General features: G+C 36.1%; 2 protein-coding genes across 2 annotated transcripts; one reads left to right on the top strand and one right to left on the bottom strand.

Annotated features, from left to right (window-relative positions):
• The first annotated feature begins 1,422 nt into the window (after positions 1 to 1,422).
• Positions 1,423 to 7,284, top strand: LOC141841317 (uncharacterized). The gene is made up of 11 exons (XM_074729462.1): positions 1,423 to 1,610; positions 1,909 to 1,993; positions 2,276 to 2,460; positions 5,000 to 5,082; positions 5,973 to 6,018; positions 6,092 to 6,148; positions 6,294 to 6,348; positions 6,429 to 6,529; positions 6,617 to 6,680; positions 6,764 to 6,897; positions 7,016 to 7,284. Exons 1-11 carry the CDS (start codon positions 1,533 to 1,535, stop codon positions 7,196 to 7,198), a joined length of 1,071 nt encoding a protein of 356 aa, XP_074585563.1. The 5' UTR covers positions 1,423 to 1,532; the 3' UTR covers positions 7,199 to 7,284.
• A 472-nt stretch (positions 7,285 to 7,756) lies between these two features.
• Positions 7,757 to 12,120, bottom strand: LOC141839384 (putative ADP-ribosylation factor GTPase-activating protein AGD6). The gene is made up of 3 exons (XM_074727116.1): positions 11,112 to 12,120; positions 9,237 to 9,326; positions 7,757 to 8,423 (listed from the first exon to the last, which is right to left on the bottom strand). Exons 1-3 carry the CDS (start codon positions 11,931 to 11,933, stop codon positions 7,956 to 7,958), a joined length of 1,380 nt encoding a protein of 459 aa, XP_074583217.1. The 5' UTR covers positions 11,934 to 12,120; the 3' UTR covers positions 7,757 to 7,955.
• Positions 12,121 to 12,521: the final 401 nt, after the last annotated feature.

The following is a 12,521-nucleotide window of genomic DNA, read 5'->3' as shown; positions in this document are numbered from 1 at the left end:
AGGACGGAGGAGAGAAAAAAAAAAGAAGAACGGATTTAATTTATTATTTCTATATTATCATTATCATGTAGTGGCGATTATTTTTTTTTAATTTTTTACTTTTTTTTTTAATTGATAGTGTTTGGTTGGTAAAGAGAAGTAGATTGAGAGATTCCTTAGCCTTAGCCCTTAAGCTTTTAATGGCAGCTTGCCATTACAGTTATATATATGTGCATGATAAGGAAGGATACGATCCCTTACAGTGTTCTAAGCACGACCTTGTATATATGTTGCACCATTTGTGTGAAAACTAAGATGTCATATTCTTAGTTTTTAAGATAAAAAACACTAATTATTGAGTCCGATCATATAGAATTATGATCTAATTGTGAGTTTATTTACTTTTATGACGTAAATTTTCTTGTGATAATCATTATTTTTTATCAAGAAACATAGAATCATTGTGACATGTATAGATAACTAATGATAATATGAACAAAGTGTTCTATTTGGTTTCTTTAAATATTGGAAAATTCTCTAAAAGGATAGAATTATGATAAATTTATGCTGTATATGGTACTTAAAGGTGCACATTATTTAAATCATTTTCAGCGAATAATGTATTTGTTAAAAAATTATAATATGTCGCGTATAGTATCATTGTTTAATAATGATTGAACACCTATGATTATAATTTTAGCATGGTTTCAATTTTGTGTACAATATTTAGTTTCTAGAAAATCTACGTAAAAATTGATTTAAATCTATAGATTTAGGAAAATCCGTCAAAGGTTACACGATCGTTCCATGTAAAATTCGTTGTACTTTTGCAACTTTTGTTTTTTATTTACTCTTTTATTTTATGATTAATTTTCTGTGGCAGGACATATTTACTAATTCTGACAACTTTGAGGACCGACTAGTAAAATCGCATGAGGGCCTCTTCAGGTAAATTCCCCCTTTTCAATTTTTCCCTCACGTCCAGTAGACTCAGAAGTCTACCCGCGAAGCTGAGCGGTCAACGTCCGGGGCCCGCATACTGGCCCGCGATGTCGCCCGACAGCGCCGCGTCCGTCGCGGGTGCTTTCTTAATCGTACGTACGTGGGACTGAGGCGTGTCGCCTGGTGCCGGGACCACCCAACGGACGGTCGAGATGCACTGACAGAACAACTCCCTCCCCTCCCCTCACATCTTCTTTCTTTTTTCCTGTCTCCTGTCGCTGCCAGGCGGAGGACCACCTCATCGTCACCGTCCAAAAATGCTGACTAGATCCAGATTAAATATTTTATTTATTAATAACCTACAACAAATGCATTTAATACAATAATATTTTCCATTTTTTAAAAAACAAAATACGGTGTATACGGAAGAAATACTCAATCGAAACGGGGAATATATACACGTCAGCCTCCGTCGCATCGAGATGGCGAAGGAGACTGAAAGCCGAAGAAGGCGGTGGGTTTACCATCCAAATCGAGGTTATTGAGATCGGAATGAGAATTAGCGATCGCTTCGCATTGCAAGATTCCTTCGTTCTAGCGCGATCGGGAGGATGGAGCAACCTCAAGCGGATCGGAGATCGACTTACCTCGCGGCGCTCACTCTGGAGATCCAGAAGAAGCTGCAAAAGGTTTTTATTGTATTTTTCCGTTCCATCGATCGGACAGCTCGCGGTTTACTTATTGATTTTTCATGCTTAAGAGGATTTAATGTTCGAGCCTTCGGGGTATTTTTTTTAATATGATCAACGAGTTTCCACGATTCTCGGACGTTGAACATTGCACGGTAGCAGTTCTTTTGTGAAGCCCCCAAGTGGAAAACTTGGTTTCTTTTCCTTGTCGGAAATCGATGAAGATGGCTCTCTTTTAGCAATAGTAGGGCAATATGTTTTTTGCTTTTCCTCCTCTTCATTTTCTGTGTTATGGCAGGCCTTGAACACGCCAGTGCAGCGACCGAGACTGCTCGAAGTATTGTTTGCCGATGTGGCTTTGGAAGTCAAAGATGAAGCTCGAGGTGCTACTTTATTTATGTGATCATTTTGCGTGATTGCATTTATAGATAATGTGTTAGATGTTGCACAACGCGGTTCTCTATTTTGACAACAAAACATAGTTGGGTTGCATAATTGCTGGGTTTCTGCATGTGCGATATGTTGGAGTTTTTAAAACATAAACAAATCGTATGGGATTTATAATTTTTTTCTTCCAAAAAGAAGCAACAATTCGGAGGAAGATTCTACTTTATATGTTGCGTGATTCTTCTTAGATTCTACTTTACCTACAATGTACTTAGCAGAGATAATATTGAACAAGGAGGAAGATGAAATCACCAAAACTGAGCAGAACCTGTGTTTCTATGATCTTCTTGCTGATTACTATGTTAAAGCTCCCCAGGCCGGAAATAGTATTGTTGATTTAATTGTTCAACTCTGGAGCCAGTACTTTGTGTCACATATATTTGCTCTCCTATTCCACAAATGGGTAAGTTTTGCATTGGAGTAAATTTAAAATTCTATCTAATATATAAGATGTTGTCGTCTTAGGCTATATTTTTTTTAAGTATCCACAGGAAGTTATTGTATTTTCTGCCATAGCTCATCTTTTATCGCATTTTTATTTTTTTATTTGTTATTGTTGCAGACTTTGTCACATCTGCTATGTTTTACAATTTATGCTGGCTAACTAGTGCTCAATTTATGTTTTCTAATTCATTCACTACATATATATAAACATGACATTTCTATCTATTATATGATTACTCAAGACAGTGCGTTACTGCATTTCATACTGAGGTAACCACATGATTTTGCATGTGGTGCACAAAACATAGCCATATATGCTATAAAAGAAAATATGGAAAGAACCAAATCCTGTCTATGAAAGAACCATAGCCATATATGCTATAACCTATTTCTTGTTTAGTGTTAATCCCCAACATGAGTTCTCTTATACCTGTTTTGATAGTCATACAGATTGGTTCTTAAATTAACAAGAGAAATGTGGATGATTTTGTAAATATCTATGAATGGGGAATCTAATGGTTTAGCCCAAGTAGCATAAGTACAGTGCCTCCCTAGAAGAAATCTTCAGAATTCGGTGAACAATTTATTGTTTTTCTTTGATCGTTCTATAACACTGATGTGTTCACAAAAAAGGAAAACAGAAACTATAACTGTAGTTATAGAAATCAAATCAGAAATCCAGATAACTGAATTCTGGGTCACTGTTTGATGGTTGAATTGGTGGGCCAATTGCATGTGGATCTACATGTTTAGTTGATCGAGTCCATTGGCCATACTAAACCTAGATCACTAGTTAAGCTACAAATTTATTAACTTTATTCAGAACTATAAATTTATATAATGAAGAAGATTAAAAAATTATGCCTTATAAACAAATTCCACATCATAAATAAGCAAGTTCCTTTTATTACAATATACTTGGTGCAGAGTAACAAAAATAACCATAGATCAAAGAGATGAGTTCCATGTTGATATGAAAATGCTTCCACCTGTAATAAATATTGAAATAGCAATTAGAATAATTGACTTTCGATTATATTTTGATTGGATGATTTTAAATTTCTTTTGGATGTGAAAAGGAGTAATTTTCTTATCCCAAATTTAATTTTTTTAAAATTGCAAATGAGCATTTCTTGACATTTCAAGTTATATGACAAATTGAACCTGTTTTCCGAAAATCTATCTAACCTGTCGTTTTCACAAAACAAGTTAGTCTGGCCTTTTTAGCCCTTTTTGCACATCTGATCCATAAACTAACCCGAGCTGAAGAAGTATCCTATTCCAATTTTTTTCCAGTCCAACCGGCAGCCTGTTCCAGTTTTTATGACTATGTCTATAACACAAAATATGCTGAGTTCTCATTTAAACTTGATATAGTCATATAACAGCCTGCATAGGTAATTGGAAATTGGTTCATTGTTCCATACTAACATGTATATGGTATTCTCCATACTTAGAAATCAACATGTATTTGACTAGGATATATAAGAATAAGTTCTTTGAAAAATGTTTTAAATTGAACAATAGTATGACTTGCAAATGTAAGCTATATCCTATTTTCCAATCTTTATTAAGTGTGCGCCCAATCTCGGTTTGTATATACTATGTAGTAGATTATATAGGGACTACAATTAATCCATGTTTCCTATGGAGGAGAGAACAGCTAGCAAACAAGTGAGGTCAGAAATTTGTTTTTGAGAAGGATGGAATAATTTTTCTCTAGTTGCATTTTTTAGAAGGAAAGCAACTAGGAGAAGTTTTCTTTTTCACTGTTTCTTTGGAGGGAAGGAAAGGGAGGGAAATTCAAAGTTCTAAAATTGGTGTGCTAATTGTTTTTTTTTTAAAAGAGAGAATATATTAAAATATTTTGACGTTGGCAGATTTGTGTTGTACAGCGAAGTTTCTACTCAATTCTACCTAAGGGAACATAGGGAAAGGGAGCTGGGGAATTCTTTCCCCAGTTTAGTATTCTTCCTTAGGTGTTTCTTGCCAAGGGAATGCACCCTTAAGGGCTGAAAATCAACCCATATTAGCATTTTCATGATGGCATGAAAGCATCCCATATAGGTGGAGTTCAAGCAGTTACGGAGACATCGGACATGGTACATCACTTCAGAAAATGAAGCAAATTCCTATGACCAGTTTTTTCTCAGTAAGAATTTTGATATGACAACTCTAAAGATTGCCTAGGCAGTATCTCATGCTTTTGGAATGTTAACTTTTTTTTTTTTTTTTAGGAACTGGTTAAGAGGCATGGAATGATACAAGGACAAAACATGAGAGAAACGCCTATAGATAATATATCTACATGATTCATTTTGCATGTAATGTATTTACGTAAATTAAATACAGAATTAAATTGATGAAACATGCTATGAGTGTGCAAAGAGGCAATCTCAGAGAGTACTCTTATAATGTGTTTCAAATCTTGTTTATCGTTCTCATTATCTTTGTAAATAATGGTGTTGTTACTGGATAGTATGATTTCTGCTTTGCAGTTATTTGAAGTTTCAGTTGAAAACACTGAAGTTTTGTTACGATATGGATCTGCCCTTGTCCAAGGTTCTTCCAATATTTTCTGGTACGTTAGAAATATTTTAATGGACCTACCTTCTGCAAGGTTCTACCAACATTTTCAATCATGTTAGATTTTTTTTGTTGTTGTTAAATTGATTCGATGAATTTCGTGCTGGATTAACATCAGCACAGCCAGAAGATCACTAGTCCTGCCAATTTAGCAGTTTTTTTCAATGTCAATTGAAACCCCCAAAAAAAAAATCACAATGTCAATGGTTATGAAACAATAATAAGTAGTGAAAAAATGAAATAAAAAAGGAAATGAAAACTACTAAAATGCTGTGTTAAATGATGATGATAGAAGAGTGTGACTCAAGGATCAATCAAGCTACATGATTACAAGATCCCCTTGACAATGTCGTCTCAATGAGAATCCCTCTCTTTAATAGAAGAACAACTTGCATATCGACCATATGCTCCACAAACAGATCATAGATGCCAAGATTAACCTTTGTGGACCATCCTAGAGAGCAATTAACAAAAAACTTGGTGAGTAATTTTTTAGTTGGAAAATAAATTCGATGATAAGATCACCTAAACACATACTAGTTAGTGTTGGTTTGTTAAACTAGTAGAGATCAACATTGCATCTTCAATCCTTGACCTAAAAAGAAAAGTTCAACTTCATTCAAATATACACCAATGCTTTATTCTGAATATTATCTTTGGATCTGGTAGACTAGTACATGTCCTATTCCTTACATGAAAATTTGATGTGCAAGATTAATTAGTTGCATTGCATATAGTTCCTTCGCCTTGTTTGGTTTTCTATATTACAATCGCACAATATTGTGAACCATGTAAATGGCCAGAAGAAACAATCATGATTCTTCAACCTTTATACTTTCCTCTCTTCTTTTTTCTTAAGATTTTCTTTGTTACATCCATCATCAGGATTGATATTCAGACAAATAGGAGGAGATTTTTATCCTTGTTCAGGGTAAGATACACCTAGTTCACTTCCTATTATCTAGTAGTGTATTGCCAAGCTTACTTTGAGCTTCATTTTTCAGTTTCTCTTTGAGAAGGTTGCCATTGTACCACATGAAAGTAATAAGATAGCATTGCAGGTTTTTTCTTTACTTTCAAATTTATTATATTGGTTACTGTACATGTTCTAGACAGCTCCTCGGGTTTCCTATCTCTTTTTTCTGAAATATCTTGATGCTTCAGTTTTACTCTGTTCATATATCTGAGCATAATTTTCTTTTATAGGCCCGTCGAGACCTCTATCTTCTTCTCTCGAGATTCTTATTCTTCTACAGTTTAGGTGCAGGTCTATCACATTATTCTATCTCCCTTGACAGTAGCTTAATGTCCGTAATCTTAATGCGATTTTAGAACCAACAGATGATATGCTAGAAACTTTTATAAAACACTTTCCTGCCTTCCCAAATGCCTTTCTGATTGGAGGTCCAGCAGATGTTTTCGTAATTGAGGTCACAGATCAGGTTAATTTTCTACGACAATATCATCTATTTGCTCTCGTAAACATCATTAACTGCTGCTGCATTATCAATGCCTTTGTACTATTTCAGCTTCAGAAGTTAAAAGTGGAGCCAGTTGTTCTACATTACATCTCCCGAATGAGTACTCTTCCAGGTTAGATGCATATTTTAACAATGGCAGATCACGCTAATCTTCATTTTCATTCACGGTACATGATTCTGTGAAAATTTTTGAAGGACTAGAGTTGAGGATGACTACGAGTACACGGCTAAAGGCTTGCCTTTACAGCTTTACTTCACCCGGAGGCCCAATGTATCCAACAAGAGCCGTACGTCATGCAGCCTGGGAAACGTTGGATCTTCTCTTCCCGGTGAGTAATCTTGTGTTCTTAGTAGGCATTGCGCAATAATATATACCACCCAAGTTATGAAGACAATTGTTTGACTGAACAGAAATAAATCAATAAATAATTCTGAATGGTTGCACAGGTTGGTCGATATCCGCGGCATGTGATAAGCCTGTTCTTCCGGCTGCTTTATCCATGGTGTTGGCCTTCTTCTTGTTGGAACTTCATTAAGACTTGCATTAGAGCTTTTTTTTGCTACTTCATCAACAAAATTATTGCAAGTTGGGAGAAAATGAGGAGACCGAAGGCGGCTAAGAGTTCCTAGGGTCTACACTGCCACATATAAATCTTTATTGGGCATTCGATTTTCATTGAGGTGCGGTTTCTGTTAAATAATTATGAAAAAAATACATTATTTTTTTAAAGTTTCTTTTATGCGACACTCAATTAAATTTTTTAGAATTTGTCCTTTTTTATTATATTATATAATTTATTTAATTTTATTAACAATTAATTTTTTGATTATAGCCTACTGATGGAGTTAACAGATGAACTCCCTTGTAAATGCGTATAAATTATATTTCACATTTATCTGTGAAATAATTTTTTTTTAAAAAAGGTCTAAAATACAAACACCTAAGTTATCAAATAAATAAATAAAAATTAAAAAACAATAATTATTTAAGACAATTGAGCATATAAGTGCATAAAATGAACATTCCAACTTAAATTCGGCCATCCAAACATCGAAATAAATTTCATTCAACTTTATCTCCAACCATTCTCAACTAAAAAACAAACTTCAAATCTATAATTGAATCTGCTATTAAGAGCCCAAAGAAGTCAACTAGGAGAATTCATTATCGAGAATCAGACAACTATGTCAATAAATAATGCTATAGACTACCGTATCCGGGAATAGTAGTTGTCAGAGTTGCAGAAAAATACAAAGTTGATCTAAAAAAACAAAATTACGAGGCCACAACTTCCAATCTGTCACCAATATAAACTTCCATGGACACACCATTGAAACATAACAATAGAAAAAAGCTATATGAAAATAACAGAACCAGCGATCAACTTCACATAAAACCACCCTCAGTCCAAGTCGACTTTCCATTTTGATGCACACCCTTGTTTGGTAAGCTATACTTGTAGCTATCGTAGCCATCGTCGTCTTTCACGTCATCCCAACCTGCCCAGCTTTCGCCATTCTGTGTGCTGCCCTTCCTTGGCTCTTCCTTCCTTTCACTCTCACCCCAGTCATCCCAAGAGCTATAGGAACTGGACTGTTTGGTTGGATTCCCCTTTGGTTTGTTCCAAGACTTGTCCTGACCAAATTCTTGATAGTAACCATTTTTCTCGCTTTCTTTTTGTGACGAGTCCTCTTTCCAGCTGCTGCCTTCTGTAGTGTACTGTTCTACTTTTTGTGTAGCCATTGCCATGACTCCTCTCATGATTCCCCATGTCTTCTGCCCAATTTCCGTGGTTTTGCTGGTTACCACATTCACAGTTTCGTTGACCTTTTGATCATACCCTGACTCCTTCATCTGTATTACCAAAAAAAGAAGAAAAAACATCCTTTAAGTCTTGATAAGGATGAGATCATCTGAAGGAAGCAAAAGAAAAATTAAGAAATAGCAAAATGACCATTCTCTGGCAGAAGAATAAATGAATGCCTAAATAGAACAGAAATTTTGATTCAACATACCATGGGATACTAAGATGTCCTCAAGTTACATGAAAATTGATAGAACAGAGAAATATTGACAAACAAGCCCTAGTATGAAAAGCAGAAGTCCCACTGAAGAATTTAATCCATTTTATAATTCAACTTTGATGCAGTTAGTAGAAGTTATACAGTTTATCAATCTGTATTCAGTAGTATAATACAAACTGGGTTCTTAATTCTGCCTATGAATAGGACAAAACATGTTCTTCTTAATGGATAACATTGTGTCTTATGAATTTCTATTTTTTCTTAAATTTCCTCTCTTCCCTCTCCTTTTTTCCTCTTCCCTTTCTCCCCTTGATCATCTTCCCTACTAATTCCACCACTTTGTCATATGCAAAATTAAGGAATTGAATATTACATTATCAACGAGTAAGATTAATTACAGATATGTCATTTGACATGGAGCACATATAGTCAAACTCCTGAGATTGCATGCAGAAAAAGTGAGTTTTCAACCACAGACAAGGAGGCATTAGATATAATTTTGGCAAAACATTATAAAATCTAAATGTCATTCATAAATGGTTGCTCTGAGCCTGAAATAAAGCTAACATTCTCAAACATGCATCAATAGGCAAATATAGTATCTCAAAAGCCAGTAACATTTTCAAAAAGCAATGGACACTACCTTAGATGTCAGATCCTTGGTACCAGCTTGGACAACATTAGCAGCAGACTGTGCTGCAGAGCTTGCAACCAAAGATAGCCGGCCAAGACCCTAGCAAAATGCAAAATAGAGGATTTTTTCCAACCAATTACATCATAGCCTAGAAAATGAAATTATGATGCTGAAGATGACCACTGCATAATATTGACTACTTCAATATCAACTGTTCAAAAGACTAGGCAACTACAAGAAGAACCTCACAGCCAACTAAATGCACGTTCAGTATATAACTATAAACTCATACAACAAAAACTATAAAACTCAATGAGAAACATTTTTTATGATTAAAACCATGGAAATGTAGACAGTCTATCCTGGGAAGGAGAACAGATTATTATGAAATTCAAGGAAGTGGAACTCAAAGATAGTGGAAGTGCACAGCAATTATAGAAAAATAGAATAACTAACGAGAGTCAATCTCAATGATTAGTGCGATTTGCAATTAAAATGAAGTGAAGAAAATCTATAACTGAGTAGGCTCAATAAGAAACTAGACCTCTTGTTATATATGTTATAGTGTGTCATACAATTAAATTTAAATATCTCACAGAGTAATTTCACATGGTTTATCACAGATGAATTATTGCATGAGAATCTTCTAATTTTTGTTCATGTTAGAGTATCCTTTCTAGCTAATCACAAGCCCAGAAAGAGGCAGGCATGGTAGCAAAATAACCAACATTTAACAAGAACTTTGACAAAAATATGAAAATGAATGTATCAACATCAAACAAATTTCCTTGCAATGGTCACTTTTCTAAGGTTGTCTAAAGATACACAGAAAAAAAAAGGACATTGTCAAGCATAGTCCTGATTTGTCCAGCAGACAGGCATATGCACACAAATATGATGATTGAAATGAGTAAAGTTGTCCTGATCTTTTGTGATGCTGTACATCCCTTAGGCAAAAAGGGAATTTTATAAGACCATGGTATGACTTGTCAAATTTTTAAAAAACCGATCTTTGAACTAAATGGATATGTAAGATTATCATAAAAGGTAAATAAAAAATAGTATTATCCAAGAGCATTTAGGTGTAACTGTAAATGAATTGAGATGGTAAGAACATTTTCAAAGATGACAAATAGATCAAAACTAGACAAATTGTATTGATTAGAGTGGAAAGTGTAAATAATGGAGTGAGATTAAAGAAATCTAGTTAACATAATAAAAATTATTTAATTGATTATTTGAGTAACTTTCAAGGTTTCTTAACATAAATCTTACTGTTTTAACAAACATCAGTTTTGTCATAACATTTTGATGCTAATGATTCACAGTTTCATGAAAGTTCTTAAGGAAGAAAACAGGGTAAAAGATCACTCATTAAATGTAATCACAGCACAATGTGCTGAAGGGGGATTTTAACAGATATACCAGGATATATTTTCAAGAACCACTAACATTTAACCTTTTAATTGAACACCAATAACATATATAATACCGTGAACAACTTAAGGCATAGAAGATAGTTAAGCAAGAATGAGGAAGATGTTTTATTAATCGTGTGCCTGTAAATTATTTAAAGATAGCGTGTACAGTAATAAGGATAGCATGCTTGAAATTATTCGTGAACTCCAATAGTAAAAACATGAGTGTCTCATGATTTTAAGAACCTGTGTCTATCTTGATGATGACATCTGTAGTAGAAGTATCATGAAGGAACACCAAAAAAAAACCAAACAGAGTGACTTGGATCTCCAAATCTTAACTTTCATATCAGAAACAACTTCATCATCAGAAAAACCGGTAAGTGAGATCACAAAGTTGGGATAGTAGATACGTTCGTGATAAGCCAAGCAAAATGCACAAGCAAGTATTAAATGACTTGTTCACCTGAGAGACCACGGAAACTGTATCTCGAAGCACATCACCCTGCGAATTATTGCTCTGGGAAGGAGGCGGTGTAGACCCGAATCCAATGTATTTGCCACCCTGGGATGGTGGGATCCCTTGAGGGCGAGATTCATTTTCAGCCATCTTCCTCGAGAAAAAGCTCTCCTTGTTAGCCGCGGACGCCTCGAGTTGTGCCCTGGTGTACATATCCTCCGTCGATCTGGATCGGGGTGGCTGCTGCGTCCCTCCAAATCCTCTGCCACTACCAGACCTAACATCACCAGACGATTGATTCCTCCTCATATCGGAAAAGAACGAGGACTGGTAATTATCGTTCTCCCAACTATCCCAGTCACTATTACTCGAGAAGTTGCCATCTTTCCTAGCACTCGATCCCGACGGTGGCTTTTTTGACTTGGAATCCAGCGATTCCTGGACGACAGGCGGATCCTGCCAGGATCGGCCTTCGGCGAGGGCCTGGATGCGGTCGCGGTAGACAGATGCCGCCCGTGTATTATACTTGGCCACGATATCCGTCTCCTTGGGGACGCCATAGCGAGCGAGGAAAGCGTTAAGGCGATCATTACCACCAGACTCCATTTTCTTAAGCTGGATCTCGGACCAGGAGTCCATGGTGACAGATCGGACGAAGCTGATGTGGACGCCAAGGCCGCGGTGCTTGCCGGAGCACTCAAGGCACATGAAGATCCCATAAGATACGGAAGCCCACTGTGGATTCTTTTGAGCACAATCCACGCACGTCTTGTTGCCCGGCTGCGATTGGAGATCACGCAGGCGTCGCGAGGCGGAGGTGGCTGCCATTTCTGCGGTGTCCTCGATTCCGGATGGATCCCGATACGGCGACGAAGGAGGGCTGGATCGGAAGGAGAACGATGGAAATGGATCGAAGAGGAGAAGAGACGAGAAGCCTCGAGGGAATCGATGAATCTCTTCTTCCTCCTCCTCTCCTTCCGTTTCCTGCTCTAAAAACGAAGAGGGTTACGATTTGGGCATCGCCGACACGCTATAAAAGAAAAGATTTGCCTAGAGATAATTAATTTAATTGTTTATGATCGATATATATATAATAAAAAATAATTTTTAATGTAAATTATAATTAAAATTGGCAAAAATCTGGCTTTGGTTTCGGTTTTTCCAGAGTCCAGACAGATATTTCACATGTTATTTTTTCCTAAATTACAAAACACCATTTTTAAATTGTTTGGCTATTGCAGGTATGGATGGACTAACTAACTAAGAGCATCTGCAACGCTCGTGACGTTATAACACCTTTAATCAGTAGTTGATTAGGTCCACTAACACGTGGTTGAGTGGTGGTTGATCAGTGGTCGATCACCATATGGTGGTCGACCACGTGGTCGACCACCACTCACACTATGCAGCCTCTAC

Source organism: Curcuma longa, chromosome 11 (genome assembly GCF_044706935.1).
Source record: "Curcuma longa cultivar G26 ecotype Majalengka, Jawa Barat chromosome 11, ITB_CL_G26_1.1, whole genome shotgun sequence".
Taxonomy (NCBI): Eukaryota; Viridiplantae; Streptophyta; class Magnoliopsida; order Zingiberales; family Zingiberaceae; genus Curcuma; species Curcuma longa.
The sequence above is the reverse complement of the archived record's forward strand: the minus strand, read 5'-3'. Positions and strand labels throughout refer to the sequence as shown.

Coding starts and splice junctions, on each gene's coding strand:
- LOC141839384 (XM_074727116.1), bottom strand. CDS start 11,933: ATGGCAGCCACCTCCGCCTCGCGACGCCTGCGTGATCTCCAATCGCAG. Junction 9,327..11,111: donor CAGTTTCCGTGGTCTCTCAG/GTGAACAAGTCA, acceptor GCATTTTGCTAG/GGTCTTGGCCGGCTATCTTT. Junction 8,424..9,236: donor CCAAGGATCTGACATCTAAG/GTAGTGTCCATT, acceptor TTGGTAATACAG/ATGAAGGAGTCAGGGTATGA.
- LOC141841317 (XM_074729462.1), top strand. CDS start 1,533: ATGGAGCAACCTCAAGCGGATCGGAGATCGACTTACCTCGCGGCGCTC. Junction 1,611..1,908: donor TCCAGAAGAAGCTGCAAAAG/GTTTTTATTGTA, acceptor GTGTTATGGCAG/GCCTTGAACACGCCAGTGCA. Junction 6,530..6,616: donor TAATTGAGGTCACAGATCAG/GTTAATTTTCTA, acceptor GTACTATTTCAG/CTTCAGAAGTTAAAAGTGGA.